This window comes from Protopterus annectens, chromosome 4.part1 (genome assembly GCF_019279795.1).
Source record: "Protopterus annectens isolate FY-2018-M chromosome 4.part1, PAN1.0, whole genome shotgun sequence".
NCBI classification, from domain to species: Eukaryota; Metazoa; Chordata; order Ceratodontiformes; family Protopteridae; genus Protopterus; species Protopterus annectens.
This window is the reverse complement of record NC_056734.1, coordinates 788,152,137-788,171,170: the sequence shown is the minus strand read 5'-3', so window position 1 is coordinate 788,171,170 and position 19,034 is coordinate 788,152,137. Positions and strand designations below refer to the sequence as shown.

At 37.8% G+C, this 19,034-nt stretch overlaps 1 protein-coding gene across 9 annotated transcripts in view; it reads left to right on the top strand.

The window, feature by feature from the left end:
- The window catches only part of MBNL1 (muscleblind like splicing regulator 1), an 874,569-nt gene that overhangs the window by 583,654 nt on the left and 271,881 nt on the right, over positions 1-19,034 (top strand). For all 9 annotated transcript variants that reach the window (XM_044070529.1, XM_044070522.1, XM_044070528.1 and 6 more), the window contains one exon: positions 17,469-17,639. In XM_044070529.1, the coding sequence (XP_043926464.1) occupies positions 17,571-17,639 (69 nt within the window). In that variant the 5' untranslated portion in view covers positions 17,469-17,570. The remainder of the gene's footprint in view (positions 1-17,468; positions 17,640-19,034) is intronic.

The following is a 19,034-nucleotide window of genomic DNA, read 5'->3' as shown; positions in this document are numbered from 1 at the left end:
ATTCTAGAGTAAAAAATGGGCATGTGTAGGAATAGTACAAGGTATGGAAAACTATTCTTATGACTGTCTGTGTTTATGCAATAAGGTGGAAGGAGGCTGCAGCACTTAAACTAAGGGAGTAGATACCAAAAAACAAAAGAGAGAGAGCGAGAGAAAGAGATCTCTCTGCCCAGGTCATTTGTATGTGTGCCCCATGCTTAGACAGTTATAGCTCCACAGTGAGCTAAAACAATGTACGATGGGCTTACCTCCACTGGTTACCAGTATTTATGAATCATAAATGACTTTAGAACATACTTCTCTGTGTCAGATGAAACCAGGTTACACAGTGTTTATGAATATTTCCCATGTCTTCTAAATGCAGACATGTACACACACACACACACACACACACACACACACACACACACACACACACACACACACACACACACACACACACACACACACATCCATCCATAATATCTTTCCCCATTTTTGCACATGGGGGTGGAGTGTCACTTCAGCAGTGACAGTCATCTAGAGCCAAGGTTTACACCACCGGGTGGCTAACCCTGCTGTGGTATTTCTTCTGTATGACACACTCACATGCACACTCATACCTATGGACAATTTAGAGTATCCAATCCACTTACTGCATGTCTTTGGGATGTGGGAGGAAACCAGAGCATCTGGAGGAAACCCATGGAAAAGGAGGGCCTGCAGACTCTGCAAAGAAGACACCCCAGCCAAGAATCAAACCAGAGTACCTCTTGATGTGTGGTAAGAATGCTATCCACAGTGCCACTGTACCACCCTCGCACATATGCACACAATATTGGACAGAAATATCCTCTGCAAAGGGTATGTAATATGCCGGTAGAACATAATACACACATATAATTCATTTACTTTATTCTGTTTATGACATAACTATAAGTCAGTGAACATCATCTCTGGTCTTCTGAATTCATCTGAAAGAGTCTTGGCAAATTAGTTTGTACCATTTATGTAATATATAATTATCATGTTTTATGGCAAATTTTCCCCTCTCACACAACAATTTTTCAAGTACAACAACCCCCCCTTGGCTAACCACAGAATTGAAAACTCAAACTTTGAGACAATGCATTGTTTTCAGGGAGACAAAACATTTCACCAGAAAGTTGTTCTGTCTTTACCTCTCAAACCTATCTAAGTAAGCCATATGCAGGCAAAAAAAAAAAACAACTATTTTAAACACAAACAACTTGCTCTGCCAAACAATCTCCAACACTTCTGACAGGAATTAAATCTTTTCACAGGCTGGATATCCTGACAGTCCACTTCCTCCATTTTCACTATCCAGACCTCTTAAGATCAACTCTCAGTCTCTGACTTGGTCAAAGAATTCAGCCACATCACTAGTGCCACAACCTTTACCTCTCCCCTGCTCAGCCATCACCAACATTTTACTCCCCACTTCTATTTTAGGAAAATCACTCACAAAGAGTTTGAGACTTTCCCAGAGAACATACCCTTGGATGCACCCCTGGTGCAGACAACCCAGTCCTCTGGTTCATCTGACTCTGCAAAGACATCCTTACCACACCTCTTCTCAACATTCATAGTCTCTGCTTAACTGAAACAAAATGCCAGACATATGGAAAACTGCTCTTGCCAATTCATTTCTCAATAAGCTTTAGACAGAGAAATCCTCTCACTTTCACCCAAGCTCCATCCTCCATATAGTTAGAAAAATACTTGAAAAGCTAAGCTATAACCAAATATCTGCTTACATCCAACAGTGCCATCTCTTCACTCTTAGCATGGATTCTGCAGTGGCTGGTGCTCTGTGACATTATGGCCACTTACAATTGAGCTGCATCTTGACATGGACAAAGGAAACCTTTCACTCTTCAGTGACCTTCCCTTACTTTTGATCTTACTGACCACCTCCTCCCTCTTTACTCCTACTAGAAGTTAGAGTTAGTTCCAGCACCTTCACCTTGTTTCATGATTTCTTGACAAATAGATATTTCAGAGTCAAAATCACCTTATCCCTATCAACTTCAGAATCCTTTACCAAAGGAGTGCCTCATCACGCCATAAAGGCACCCCTGTTGGTTTCAGTCTGTATCAGCAAACTTCCCTACAGCCACTCTAACCTTCGTATTACACTGATGACATGGCTATCCCTCAAACTAATCCCTCAGATTTATGAGTTAGTTCTGTTTAATTTTTTTTTTGTGTCATTCTTAGCCAGAGTTGTGCCTGCAAAATGTCTGTTGTAATCAATGTACTACCACAGTCAATGTGGAATGTGAAGATATAGTCCCACAATCTGAAATAGTGTAAGTAAAATATTTACACATGGCTGAAGGTTGTAACTGTTAGTTGTCTCCCTCAGTATAATGCAATATGGCATAACCTAAAACTCTTCTGAACGTTCCTTTATTTTGTGGTTTCAGTATGAAGAATGCAGATATACATTGCATGGAGAAAGTTCCTGTGGTATACATTCTTTGGCAATGTAGCTGAGCAGAGATGTTATACATCCTGGATTGGACAATTTTGTTTATTATTTCTAAAGTGCCATTTAGACAGTGATAGTCTGATTTCTCAGCTTTCTTACACTGAAAGAGCACTTTTCTGCTGGTACTCCTTAGGGCCAGCAAAAACTATACTTAAAGCAAAGATCCATTCTGGACATAACGCACACATACAAACACACACACACACACACACACACACACACATATATATGGACACTGACACACATAGACAGGCATAAATTAACAGATACAGACACATACAAGGACAATGACACAGACAGAGACAGTAAGACACAGACACAAGCATACAGACACATATAACCACACACATGCATACACACACACACACACACACACACACACACACACACACACACACACACACACACACACACACACACACACATTTTCTCTCTCTCTCTCCCCTAATACCAATAAGCTCAACCAAAGCTTCATGGGGTCAGGGGGCGGGAGGCATAACATCAAGGCACAACATACATTTTGACAGAATGCAGAAATAATCACTTTTATTTAAGAGGGAAGACAGAGACAGTACAAAGATCTTTTTTCAATAATATGAGTAGATATACAAAAGCAGATAGGTTGGACAGCAGTCAAATAGAGCTGTAATAGGCAATACTAAACAGTAAACCATTGGCTCTGGCACAAACAACAGTACTGAAATGTTATTTTCTTGGAAATATTTTGTTCTATCAAAGGTCTGAAATATCATGTGACATGACTGTCAGACAGCTTGAACAGACAGTGGTCCCCTAGAGAAAAAACTTAATATAGATCCATTAGCACTGGTCATGGCATGTGTCACCCATTCTGGTATCATGTTATGAACAAGAAAATAGAGCTAGAAAGTTAACTAGTTTGTGAAAATTAAACCACAGCTTGTATATCATCCTGCCTTACTGGATGACCTTACAATTATCAGTTTATTTGAGAAAAATCAGTTCTCTAAAACAATCATCACTATCTTCGGTAGAGGTTGTCTTAGTACAGCTGCTATAAATATGTAATAATAAAATTAGAAATTAAAATGTCTATACCAGTTATAATGGAGACTGCAAAACATAATACATTTCTGTGCCAAGTGCATCATCATCATCATCACTAATGAAAATCAATACAGCACAGGAAGCAAGATAAATAAAATTAAATGAAAAAAGCACATCAAAGGATCCATCTTTTTGTAACACTGCCTGAATCAGGTAGATAATATACTAACCTAGCAGACTTTCAGAACACGAGAAAGCCAGAATTCAGTCATTTATCCCTTGAAGAAGACTGGTGTCTTTCAGACTCTCTCTTAATAGTAATATAAGTGTATATCTATTTATTTTAGCCCATGTATTTAGATTTATACGTACAGGTTATCATCTTAAGAGTGACAATGATGAAGTTCTGTTCTTCCTGAAAAGGTTATTTTGTATCTTGAATGGTACAGAGGCATATAGCAGTTACCTTCAATGTCTCACAGCACTTACTTCTCAAGTTTAGTTCGCACCTGAGGTGCTTTTTCTGTAGAGTCTGTATTGTTTCCTAATGTTCATCTGACATTTTGCTGGGTGTTATGATTTTATCTCACATCCTAAAGAATGAGAGTACAAAGGATTAGCCCAGATAAAATCACTTTAGCTAGCAGATCTAGAAGAGTCTTTCTCTGATTGCCATCCCTGTGGGAGGAATAAAGATGCCTTGATGAAGTTTCAAATAGTTTGTTCAATTAAGGAGGTAGGTGGATGAGTGTTGTTCTGGATTACCTCTCTTTTCTGTTCAGTCTTCCAAGCTGTGTTTAGGTGTGTGTGTGTGTGTGTGTGTGTGTGTGTGTGTGTGTGTGTGTGTGTGTGTCTATGTGCATGTGTCTGCTCGCAAACATCTTGCAATAAATTGAGTCTATCAACACAGTCAGTTTTAATTCTTAACTATTTATCTACACTTCCCCATTTAGTCACATCAGGGTACCTCTTCGACATGCCCATATATGCAGCACAGCGGGTCTGTCTGTACTGTTTTATAAACATTTGCTGGTCTGTTTAATAGAGAGAGGGAAGAGGTCCTGCATCCCAAGTGACCCTGTTTTTATTAGCATACCCATTGCCTGAGGTGTTAACCACATACCCAGAGATTAAGTGATATTTTGCTGACTCACTTATACTAGGGAGGGAGGTAATGGATTTTTCTCTAAGGAATACTATTCTTGGTTGAAGCCAGGGGCTGTATTCTAACAGAAGGGTATCAGAAATAGACCAGTACTGAAACTGTATCGATTTGTGATTTGCATAAATCAGGACAGTGGATAACTCTTAAAGTCATCTGTAGCCATTAGAAAGACAACATACCATGGCACCTTGCTGTACTCTGTGCGTAATCCCTGAACTTACATCCAGAATTCTCTGGTACCAGGGTTGTTAGGGTAGAATGTGGAGGAGGGGGATGTAGGACATGGCTGAGGCTTGACAGTAGTTGGGGGTACAACAATTCTGAAAAGATGTTTATTGTCTGTCTGAGGTCTTCTTGTTGACCACTACAAAGAAATCCATCAATGTTTGGACTCTAAGCATCACAAATGGGTAAGACATTATGTGTCCTGACTCTCAGGCCTATCTGTTCCATCCTTCCACATCTCTAACATGGATTCACAGTAGTTATTTAAATTATAAAATTATAATATCACCACAAACATCATAAAGACAATATCAGAGACAATAAAGACAATATAAGCCAATGCTGATTTCAACAACTAATACCAAAAAAAAATTATCTTTTACAAGGAGTACCCTTTCTGTGGCCCAATCCCCGTCTACTCTAAATATACATGTCTATGTCTTTGGTGAAGGGGATACTTCTTTGCTCTTCATATAGAGCAAATGTGACAAATCATGCTCTATTATGTAATCAAACACAAGCTCAGAAACCAAATTTGAAAAATCCTGTTCTGAGCAAATGTTATTTTAACCATTGTATCCCATTTGGGCACCTTGAACACTGACAGAACTCAGACTAACAGCATCACTGATGATAGCCTATCATCTGCAGAAATTAACTTTTTGTTTTCTTTGTTGTCTTACTTTTGCTCCCAGTAAAACAGTGTTAAGCAGCTGTTATTTGAAAAAAGTAGTAATTGCATTAATGAATAACAATAATCCAGTTGTATATGGGGGGTGTTGGATTTACCTACAGCTGGCTATGTGTGATCGTTCATATTTTGTTCTGGTGATCAAATTCCAGCAGTTGTGGGTGAATCCTTTACACACACACGTGGATTATTGTTTACATATCTTGAGTATATATAACTAAACTAGCAAATAAACAAATGAAATCATTTTATTACTTACTGATATTCACAAAGATAAATTCCAGTATACACAAAATAGGTGTATCATGTAAAGACTAGGCTAGAGGCAAAATAAGCATAAAACAAAACCATAGTCAGTTGCCTCAGGTATTCATACCAAAACCAAGTTAATTACCAGCAAATTAGTTGCTTTCTACATAATTTATTCTGTTACCCTATTGGTGGATGAAGATTGAAGTTCCGAGCTTCAGTCATTCAAGGTTCTACCAGCTGCCACGCAGAGTTCCTCCATAGGAAATCATAGCTAGCGAGTTGTGCCAACAGTAATGCCCTTTTGGTAGAAATCCCCCTTCTTTGAGTTGATGTGACCATCTAGTTTGGCATATATGAGTTTGGGTATGTGTGTGTGAGTGCTTTTTGACCATCTTTTTTTTTTGGTGAATGAAGTTTGGAGATTCCGTTCCATGGTACTTTTGCTTTCATCTACTCATAGTAAACATGGGAAGAAAACACTAAACTTTGTTTTATTCAATGTTTTAATAAATTAGATATAAAATATGAAACATTGGATTGTTTTGTTTATTGTACAGACTGAGTGCTACTGCACTAATGTAATTTTTGAGATTTACTCCTAGTCGTAAACTTAGAAAAAAGATATATCCTGCCAAATCAAGAAGTATGCTGCATATAATCCACAATTTGTGCATGTGATATGCAAATCATCATTTAAACAAAATTAATTAACTCAGATGTATCACGTATTATTGCTTAGACAAAAAATTGTAAACAGAATTAAGTGATTACAAAACGTACATGTAAAAAATATGCTCGCTCTTTTCAGATAATGAAAGTAATTTCCACATTTAACAAATAAAAGCCTGCAAAGTCAGTACTTGTAAACTATGATTGAAATAAATCTTTATACTAAAAGAAACACAAACCTAACAGAAACTGTAAAATTCAACCTAAACTTTTACACTGTAACAAGAAAACAAAGCACAAAATAGTATTTAATATAAAGTCAAACATACTTAACCTCATTTTCAAACAAATCATACAGAACAATGACAAAAACAATAAAATATGATAGAAATTTCTTGTATTTTTTGAAAGGATTAAAAAGTTAAGGTTGGCATTCTTGCTCAGATATGAGCTACTTTTCGGCTCACCAAAGACAATATAGTATAATAATGTGAGCACTTTTTTGATGGTATAACTGCACTATTTGCATTTTAAGTCTGATGCCTTAGTAACAACTAAATTGTTATTAACCAAAGTCACTGAGAAATTATTAGTGTATCCAGGAAATGTTGGAAGTCAAACAACCTCTAATAACATCTTCAACAAACAATGCATATTAAGTACTTGTGGCTAGTGCTCTGATTATGTTCATAATACATGCAAAGTGTGTGTGTGTGTGTGTGTGTGTGTGTGTGTGTGTGTGTATGTGTATATATATATATATATATATATATATATATATATATATATATATATATATATATATATGCATTATAGTTGTTTGTTGACTGCTCATTCAGCTGACAAAGTATACTGTTGCAACATTAAATTGAATTTTACATTTGTCAACATCAGGAGATGTCTACAAATGGATTGTCAAATATATTTCTGTTATGTGTGACCTGTGCTTGAGTGTCTGTGTGAGAGTGTTTTTGAACATGGGTGAGTGTTGCTGGCTTAAGGCTAGAGTAAGTGTTAGGTAAGGTTTTAGTTTTAACATTATATATGTGTATTTGTGTGTGTGCTGTGTATAGGTGTGTGTGTGTATCTGTACCTATGTGCTTGTGTCAGTCTTGTGTAGTGTGTGTCAAACACATGGTTTGCTAAAGTAGTTTATCGGGTTACCGTAATGCAGCACTCATTGGCACAAACTAGTTGAAATGTAAAATACTGACACTGAAACACACCGGCCCTAAGACATAAACCTGGAGGATGTTTGTTTGTCATTTCGGCTTTTCCCGGTTAGGGGTTGCACAGCGGAACTCCTGTCCGCTAATGATTGGCAGTCGATTTTTATGGTGCCGAGTTGCCAGCCTGACGCCCAACCTTCAGCAAAGGCACACCCATTCACGCATGTCTTTCTGAGGCCACTCGATCAAGGGGAGGGCATGCAGACTCCACACAGAAGGCACTCCAGACAAGAATTGAACAGGAGAGCCTCTTGCTATGAGGCAACAATGCTACCGCTGTAACACCGCGGTGTTAAGACATAAACCTGGAGGATACAAAACAGAAAACATTATTTTCTGATTGGGACTAGTTACTGCTGCACCTGATATATGGCAGCTGTGCCTTCCAGACTCCCCTGCTACTATAGAGACCAACTGCAAGATAGCACACTAACTAAGAAAGGGCATATTCTGCAACCCCCACTATTACAACTATCTTGTACCTCCACTGTTCATCAGCAAATCAGACAACTGAAGATGACAGAGTCCTGAACAAATGTTATTTTAAACCTTGTATCCCCTTGTGCACTTTGGACATTGACAGAGTTTGAGACTCACAGCATTAGTTATAATAACCCAAGAAAGGAATACACACACACACACACACACACACACACACACACACACACACACACACACACACACACACACACACACACACACACACACAGACACACGAGTCCCAAAGAATGTTGGCTTGCAAGATTAAATCAGAACATTTATATTTCCCAGTCAGCTATGAATTACTTCCTTTCTTATATCTGTTTTGTTTTTCTATATCTACTTTTGCTTTTATGTTTGGCACTTTTAACTTGGGAGCATACCTCTCAGCCTCTTATAGCAAGAAATCTGGACAAAGCCAAGAACAATGGGGGGGACAAAGGCCCAAAAATAAGGACATATTTTAAATATTGCTCTTACAAACAGGTTTTGCACTATCATGAATTTTCTGAAGGGTATGAAGTCTGAAACTCAAATGTCTGTTTATATTTTCTGACTTCAACCCTCTATGATTTGCCAGAAAAATCACAATTTTTTGAGGAATAGATCAAAAATATGAGGCAAAAATTGAGACATTCTGCAAAAATCTGATCAGTTGAGAGGTATGCTTGTGATAAGTGTTGTTTATCTCTAGCATAGTGTTAATAATTGTTGTACTTATTGTATACAGTTTGTGGGGGACTGTTAGCTTTTATCTTGGGTTTTAGTTTTTTTTTGTAGAAGATGGATTAGATTTATGATCTAGAATTCTACCTTTTTTGTTTGTTGATGTTTTTTTTGTTATTACTGCTCTATTTTTTTTTACAATACATGCATAAAAAAGAAAATAGGTGCAGACAGTATAGTTTTGCTGGCTGTGATCTAGTGTCAGAAAAGACCAACAAATGATTGTAGATGAAGAAAAGTAGAGCATTCTAGCAAGAAATTTTGCTCTGTTCTTAATGTTGACTGATGATTTCCAAATGATGAATCCTTCCTGTCAAGGCAAAATACAGTTTGTTCCAGGAAGGCTTAAGCAAGTATGGGAATGAGTAGTATTGTAATTCTAGATGTTTTCAATTATGGAATGAAAGAAATAAAATATTCTTTTAGAAAGTTATCTCATTATATATAATTTGATATTAAGAAGGACATATTGACCTAAGATGCTTTGTTGTTGTGAACTTAAATTTCTTGTAGGGATAACATCTCATGGGAGAAACGCATCTTTTTTTATACTAGCAATGGCTTAGAAATCACTTAACTGACCAAGAGAAGCTTACGATGAATAGGTAAAACTGAAACTGTATTTATTTTTATACAAAAAGAGGCAAGCAAAGCTAATAGGCAGCAAACCGGCCAGCAAACTATTAATGGTAGCCTGTCAGCGGTGGGTGTAAGAGGAAAGAAGTATGCGAAAAACGATAATCAATTCACTTTATTATCGCTGCTGCTTCCTGCTGCACTTTACAAAGTGAATCATTTTGATAGGAACGTTTCCATTACTTTTTGAAACATTTGTCATACAGAAAACATCAAGGAATGGCACATTTGGATTCAGTGATGCCTGTCAAAAGCTTACTTTCTAACACATTTTCAACAGCTTAAGTACTGTGTCTACCTAAAATCTGCAAACTTTTTTGGAACCACTGAGTATGCACTCGTGTGTGTGTGTGTGTGTGTGTGTGTGTGTGTGTGTGTGTGTGTGTGTGTGTGTGTGTGTGTGTGTGTGTTTAAATTGAGACTGATGAGGAATTAATGAATATATATGTTGCCATAACTCTTTTTTTTCTTAAAAAGATAGGACATATGGGCAAAATGTTAATATAACAGCTAAACCTGATAGATGGCAATAGATTACAGGTAAGTACTTGTCATAACTTTACATTGAAATTGTAACTAACAGCACTATAAAAATGAGGTAGAAAACCCCCTGCACCCCACTATGTGGCAGGCAAGGTCCCACTTACTATTTTTTCTTACATATATCAACTCTGCAGTTAAACAGCACTATAGAAAAGTGAAAAACACCACTGCAGTAAACAGCCAGCTCTCACATTAAAATTCATTGCAGTTTCAACAGACAACACTGAAAGTATTGCAGTAAAAATGCTTGAATGAAGTTATCAGAATAGTTTGCAACTCATGCTTTATAAATAAAATCGCCTCATACACGCAGGAAACATCCACCCTGTTTAAAGTGTTCTTTACAGAAATCTTCTCTTACCATTCCCCCAACGTAGCTAGTAGAAGCTCAGTGTGTCCCTCGGCATTGTGCATGCGCCATATTCCTAATGAGCATTCTCACTTCTTGAATGCCCCCTCCCTTAAGCTGGGGTAGCACCTCTGCAATCTCCTCTTACGTGCATCCACAGGACCCAGTCAAGCAGAATTTAACAGGACTAGCTTCAGTGCAACTAAGCGTATGTTTTCTTGTTTTGTGAACCCTGTTCTTGCTACATATTTAATTCTCTGTTTTTAAATTACAGTTTGTAATTGGCATGCACACCTGCAGGGGTGTTAACTCCAAATCCCCTTCTGCACAGTTTGCGAATAGGTCCTTAATTTTCTAGTTGGAAGCTGTAGTTACCAGAAGCAGTTCTTGTTAGGCATATGCGTGCTGTGTTTATAGAGCTACTGTACAGCAATTACATAAATACACCCGTGGAGAGCATACAGTATTGCTGTCTTTTCAGTACTTACCTGATTATTGATATATTTTTCTGTTCCTTGGTAAGGCCTGGTTCTGCCTTCTCCATTTGCCCTTACTCTGCTCAGGCTCACTCCGGTCACCTATCGTACACCCAATTCCCACTTTTTTCCACCTAACTCCTCCAACTAACTAACCACAACCACATAAAAGCCACTACTTAATTTACTCATCCATTCACATTCTGAACTCCATCCAGTCAGTCTCACCTCTCTGTTCCCTCTATTGCGCCACCCACACCCTTCCCTCCTACTTTACAAGAGCTAATATTAGCCACTATGTATATATCAACACACTTGATTTATCTGCAAATGACTTTCTCTAATCCCTGTTCACATTACAACCATACCTTCCCCACCATCCTACCTAGCTTACCACTTTAATCATTCCATACTTAACCTTAACCAGTTCTCCTTGCCATCCTTTCTCCCATTCCTACCTGGCTAATTTATCTCTCTTCACTCTACTTACACTTCTTCTACATACTACACTACCTCCCCACCCGTTCTACTACCACTCAGCTACAAGCCTTCTCTTTTCAAAAACCTTTCCACCATGTATCCATCTAGCTTTTTCATGCTACCTTTTACACTTTTCTTCACACTTTTCATTCCCTAACTTACTTCACTACTCTAAACCCTACTTCCATGCCCCTCAAATACACAACAGCTACATCTCCCTCATCGAAACTTCCAGAAAGTTATTCAGAAATTCTCCTAGCCTCTGTCAAGTAAAACCCCTTCTCCCATACAAACTTAAAATATCACAACAAAAAAACAACATCCATTTCATTCCACCACACATTTCTACCACTAACCGAAAAACTTGCACCACACATTTCTACCACTAACCAAAAAACCTACTTTACCAAACTCATCACACACCAACATTTACTTTATCACTCTTTCAGGTTAACGAACTTATGCTTATGTGTAGACATCCACCCCAACCATGGGCCCACATCAATCAATACACCAACTCAACCACACACAAGCAACTCCCACAAGTCCTTAGATATGGTCACTCTAAACCTGCAAAGCATCCATAATAAAATTCCTGACTTTCATGCTTGGAATGCCCACAGTCAATCTGGCATTATTGCTGCCACCGAAACCTGGCTAAAACTATACATTAAGGATTCCGAATTTCTCCCTCCAGGCTTCACAACTATAAGATCAGATAGACCCCACAAAAACGGGGGTGGTTTAGCACTACTCTTTCCTAACAGCTACGTTATAGTTCCCTATACAAATTCTGCTCCTCAGTTTGCTAATGATGAACTTCTCATTTACTTCCTGAAAATGAATCACTGTAAAAAATTATGTATCATAGTTCTCTGTATACTCCATGTTAACAACATACCCTTACTAGAGGAAATCCTTGCCTGGGTTTCCAACAATATTAAAAATGAAACCATTATTGTGGGTGAGGTAAAAGTCACCTGTCTAGAACTCTGCTCCAACACCCCATTGTCAAATATCAGTCTATTTAATTTTACTCAGCGTATCACTTCTCCAACCACCCTTAGAAAGAACAGCAATGGGTCCATTTTATATTGGATCTTGGTCATTGACCCCGATAAAATGTCCTCAGCTGGGACACTCCCAAAAACCTGACCCTCCTTTCAAAAGCCACATCAGTACAAATAAATAAAGAACCTGTCTAATTTCAATCCACTGATCTTCATTGAAATGAAAAAAAAAATAACTGGCACACATTACAAACTCTCCCTCTAGGTGACACAGTTGACTACTTCAACTCTACATTCCTACAGATACTTCATCTAAAGCAGATCAAAACAAGCCATGTCCAATGCCTGACTAAGACCGCTAAGGAACTTATGAAAGGCAAAGGCAAAATTTGGAAACAATGGCTAGCAAATAACTCTCTAGACCTGCTGAAATTTAAACAACTTTGAAACTAGGTAAAAAGACTAGTTAACAAACAGGAAAAAGGACATTATCTAAAACTCTAGACCAACCATAAGACAAACCCCCCAAAAATTCTGGAACTCCATTACATCACTTCTAAATACAGGCACTAAGTGCAACCCATATCCACACCCTGACAAAACTTCTCAAGAAATAGCCGCTCTTTTTAATTCTAATTTTATCTATACCATAGTACACATCACTACCAATTTTCCCCAAGCCCATAACAGCACACAATTCCTAAAAATAGCAATCAAAGCTATTTCCTACCCTATATCCTTACTTCTAAATACATATATCCAAGAATCTTATGGCCCTAAAATCTGGAAAAAGGTATTTATTCTTCCTCTTCATAAACATGGCAACAACACTGATATGTCTAACTTCAGACCAATAGCCATTCTCTCTTCCATCTCAAAGGAGACCATCAGATTGGCTTCCTTTTTTTGGAGGAGAGCATCTTGGTTCTGTTGGGTACGGCTAGTTCTATGCATTTATGTATATGTTCGTACAGTGCATTGGTGTATGATTCAGCAGTCATGCAGCTATTTTCCATTGGCATGGGTGCCATGAAGTTAGCCACCTCTGTTTTTAGGAGTCCAAAGTCAGCTTTGGAGAAGTTTGTCAAGGTGGGGTGTGGGTGAGATGTGGATTTCCATAGTGATTAGTTTATGGTCAGATCTGACGAGGGAGGGATTGGCTATTGGTGTGGAGCAAAGGTTGCCCATGTTAGTAATAACTAGGTCAAGGATTGTTTGTGTCTTTCGGCTTTTCCCAGTTAGGGGTTGCCACAGCGGAACTCCGGTCCACTAATGATTGGTAGTTGATTTTTACGTGCCGAGTTACCAGCCCTGATGCACAACCTTCAATGAAGGTACACCAGTTCACGCATGTCTCCACGCAGAAGACGGTCTAGCTGAGAATCGAACCGGACAGCGTCTTACTGTGAGGCGACAATGCTACCACAGCACCACCACCGTGGGTATAATAACCAGGTCAAGAATGTTGCTTCATATAGTGGGTGTCAGAATGAACTGGTCCAGGGCATTGGAATTGATGAATTCCAGGAAGCGTTGGGCCAGTGCATCGGTGCTTGAGTAGTTTTCCCAACTAAACTTTATACCTCACAACCAAATCCTATCTCCCACACAGCATGGATTCAGACCAGGCCATAGCATCACAACTGCCCTCATATGTTTTATGGACATAATTAATAGAGCCTGAGACACTTGTGAATCTGTCTCCTCCCAATTCCTAGACCTTTAAAAACCAGTTGACAGTGTTTCTCACCCTTTACTTCTAACCTATCTCGCTAAGACTGACCTTTCCCTTTCTCTCTAAACTGGTTCTCAAGCTACTTAGCAGATAGACAACAGGCTGTTAAATGGCAACATTCACCCTCTCCATATCTTAACATATCTACTCATGTCCCCCAAGGCTCCATTCTAGGGCCCCTCCTGTTCAGAATTTCATCAGTAGTTTTCATTCTTCACTAGGTCAAGGATCACTTATTCTCTATGAAGATGACTCAACTATTACATGCTCTGCTGATTCCATATCTGATCTACAACATATAACTCAACTGGCCTTTACCGCCACTGAGTCCTGGATGTATAATAATCACTTGTCCCTTAACTCAAACAGAACCAAGCTCATGCTATTGTCCCCTAAGAAGTCAACCCCCATAAACAAAAACCCACGTCTCTATACTCTTTCAAAGTAACACTTTAATTGAGGTTGTTCCCCACACAAAACTACTAGGAATAATTGTTATCGAACACCCACACAGCACTGCATCAGCAAAACTCACCAAAAGGTAGGCATCCTCTACAGGCATAAACAATTCCTTACCCCCTCCACAAAACAAATCCTAGCTTCCACTTACCTATTACCCTCTCTCCTGTATGGTGCTCGTCTACTTACTAATATACAATTCTGTTTAAAAACTAAACTTGAGACTTGTTATAACAAAATTCGCTATCAATGCCACTGTACTGCTTTTCACTCTCTGAATTGTCTAGAACTACCTCACTATCTCACCTACCTGCAACAAACAACTGCACACAAAATAATTTTGAAACCATCTGACTGTCCTACTCTTAACTTGATATTTAGTTTTTACCATCCAAGGAGGCCTCTCAGATCAGAGAATCAGCAGATATAACTGGTACATAAGGCAAACCTGCCAGCTGCCCAGCTTCTATACTGTTGTTCAGTAGCCAAAACTTGGAATACCCTCCCACTAACCAATCTATTCAAAACCTTGCCACTTTCAAAACTTTTCTAAGAGACTACCTACCTGTTTTCTGTCTGGAATTACACCTGCACCTTGTCTCTAACTCCCAAAAGCTACAAACTGCCTCTGCCTAATTAAACATTGATGTTTAATATGTACTATGTATCAATGCCAGGTGAAAATCTTCTTACACTACTGACAGAAACAATATCTATGACACCTCAGTCTGTTTGCCTTTGCTCCTCTTTTCTTTGGTCAGTTTGTTATCTCAACAGTTATTCAACTTATTGTTTAAACATGTCACCTTTGTTATATATACTCTTGTAATTTACTCATTTTTATATGTATACATGTCTATATTCATGTTATTTGTGGAGCTTTTCTCCGTGTGCCTCCACTTAAAATGGGCTCATATTGGCGCAGTGGACTACCCCAGTAAACAAATGCAAAAAAATAAATAAGTATATGCTCCCTTACTGCATACTGTTTTACTCATACCTGCCTTATTATAGCCAGCTTTTATTCTAAAACTGGAAAAAAAAAACAACTGGAAATATTTTATTTAAGGGTCAGAACCCCTATGCCTTTCCGCAGAGGGATTTACTCCTTCTGTGCCTCTAGACTTATTGTAATTGACTGAGGATAGAGTGCATTAAAAATAGTCATTCCTCCATTAGAAAATAAAACAGGGAAAATTTACTTTTTTAATTTTTCTTTCCATGGAATTGCAGCATACACTAACAACAGGACAGTTTGGGTGCAATCAGATTACTGATAGTACAGTAAAGTAAAATATTTCCAGCTAATTTGAGTTGTGGAAACATAGCATGTGAATGAATGTAATTAAAACATTTTTGTGGCTGACTGAGATTTCCGGAAAACCAACTTCATCAATCAGTGAGTGATCAAAAGTAGTAATTACTCAGTTCCATCTTTTAAGTAATCAGTAATTTGGACAATGCATATTTAACTATTTTTGGTTGGGTACACTGCATTCATGTGTGGTGCTGCCAATAATAGGAGGTACTTCTTCCTGGCCCAGCAGTATTTTTTAGCGACTAAAGATGTTTGCACATCAGTCCTCTTCCAAGAGTCCTGAGAAAAATATATCAGGAGAATATGATAGGCTGATTGGTAGAAGCACACAGCATACCACACCAAAGTGGATTGGGAGAACTTCAAGTTGAGACAGCTGACTTAAATCATCAACTGTGTTTGAATCAGAAGTAGAAATAACTGTGAACCATTTCTGGCTATTCATCTGTCACCACAATATCTGGGGTTTTCATCAGTGTCTTCACTTGTTGGATTGTTTGAGACAAATAGTTTCCTGCCTGTAAATTTCCATCCTTCACACATTCTCAACTCAGTTTTAGTCTTGTCATCTCACTATCCCTATCACAGACAGCTAGACATTAATGTAATGGTGATTCCTTCAGCACATAATATGCACATCACACTTTACATGGACTCATGATGCACTGAATTTCTTCATGTTAACATCTGTTTGTGAGGTATGATGATTTCCTAGTTTGTATTGAGCATCTATCCTGCATAACTTACTATCACCTCAGTAAAAAGATTATCTGGTTTAAAATATGAGTCATATTCAGACGCATTAGTTAGACTAAGTAATTCACTTATTTCTTTAGTGAATATGCCTTGTGTTTTATAATTTAGTGTATGAGACAAGTCTCTTCCTCATTTACATCTGATATGTTACTAATGTTTTTTTTTAGTGGATTAAATTCTATCTGGAAAATTTTTATCTTTAGCCATGCCTGTTTATGTGGTCTGCCAGAGTAAATGGTTAACAAAATATAAGTAAGTCTCTAAATAAACAAATAAACAGTGATAGCAGCTCTGTCATGTTTAATAAATTTGTTCCATTATAATTCTGTAATACTCTGAACTTCTGTTTGCTGTGTCACTGTTATGATATATTGATGCTCTAAAGCAAGACATCTGAGACGCCAGTGTCACTTTTGAAATACTTGTTTTAATGCCAAAGAAATTTGAGATCAAGGTTGCAACCAGATATACACAGAGACTAAAAATAGCAGGTTACAAAAACATAAAATAGCTGCCAATTAGCACTGAAAAATAGTTACTTAAGCAACATCTTAGGTTTCTTATTACCTTCATAGTTAGCTATTAGTTTTTTGTCAATATTGTTTGCTTATGAAGCTGCCTTATTTAGTAAATATTGCAAGTTTCCATTAATACGCATTCCTTACCTCTGTTGCTTCTTGAAAGTGCTCTCTGTTGATTTTTATTAAAACTGACAACTATGTAATGCATAATATATTGTCTGTCTTCAGGGTCGCTGTTCAAGGGAAAACTGCAAGTATCTCCATCCACCACCGCATTTAAAAACGCAGCTGGAAATAAATGGACGGAATAACCTGATTCAGCAAAAGAACATGGCCATGTTGGCCCAACAGATGCAGATAGCCAATGCCATAATACCAGGAGCACAGTTACAACCCATGGTAAGTGCAATACACACAGGTTTTCATTATCTGTACAACTCATCCAGGTTCCATTACATCAGAGAACTGGTAAGAACAACTGAATGAATGCATGGATAACATCACAGGCCTTGCAGCTCCTTTCACAGTCACAGGGCTCTTGCATGAAATGCTTATCCCAATCAAATACAGACTGGTCTCTGCTATAGTAGTTCTGTCTGGTAAACTGCATTGCATTTCCTTTGACAGGGATGTTGTCCATTTCTTAGATCAATATTTTATAAATGTCTTGCCATTTGATGAAATATAATTTAAATAGAAGAGGCTGTCAGCATCTCAACAGTAATCACAAATGTCCGATAATGTAATTTTGAAAATGAAAAGTGTGGCATGTGAAAGCACATGATTTGTTACCGATTACGATGGGAACAACAGATTAAGACTGTAATTTGCAATATAAAAGGTGCATTCAAAAATGTATTTTTGATATTGCGGAAATTGCATACACTGAAAAGATATTTTTGTTTTTAAGATTTGTTCCGTTTCTAATCATGGTCTGTTTCCCTCATATTCATATTAAGTAATCATCTTTGCAAATGGCTGCATTCAGTAGTGTGTCCCATTATAGATGCTGCTATTACCATTGGTAAAAGTGCTTTTTTTTTTTTCCTCCATTGTGGTTAAGATTTATTTATTTACTTATTTGTTTTTATTTTCTGGGAAAGTCCGACTGGGTAATAGCCATTTTCAGCAGAGGCCCAGGGAGAAAAGCCCCATTTGCTTACACTGCATTATACAAAGTTCCAGTCAAACACAGAGTAGTTTCATTTCTATTTACATTTGTACACAAACAGTAGTTACATTTATACATTCTATGATTTTACAAAGGTGGAGGTTATTAAAGAGAAAGCACAAGTGCAACTTAGTGGATTAAGCAGGCAGCAGTTCTGTATAAAAATTGTTTTGTCATTTCAGTGAAAGGCTGAGAATATTATGTTTAAAGAGAGTATTTGGTGAGTATCGCACGGTGAACAGAAATGTTACCGTCTGTGCAGCAACATCAGCTGCAGAAATGTTCATCTCAGTTAACAGCTGGCTATACTTATCACTGTTGTCACCTGCTATAAGATTCAAACACCTTTTTAAGTCATATTAATGTTGTGGGGAATACGGACCTCCCCTTTCTAATACATTAGGAAAGTACTGGACTGTTTTCATCCAACAAGTTTTGCTTACTTGCAAAAAACAGTGGCTTACCTTAGATCCCAAGTACCATGTTCAGATTTCTGGTCATATTAACATATGTCTTCATTAACTAAACAATTGTAATAAATCTATATGGTTATAAGTACTTGAAGTTATAAAAAGATATGAATGGAATGCCAGTTCAAAAGTCACAGAGTATTTTAAAAGAAA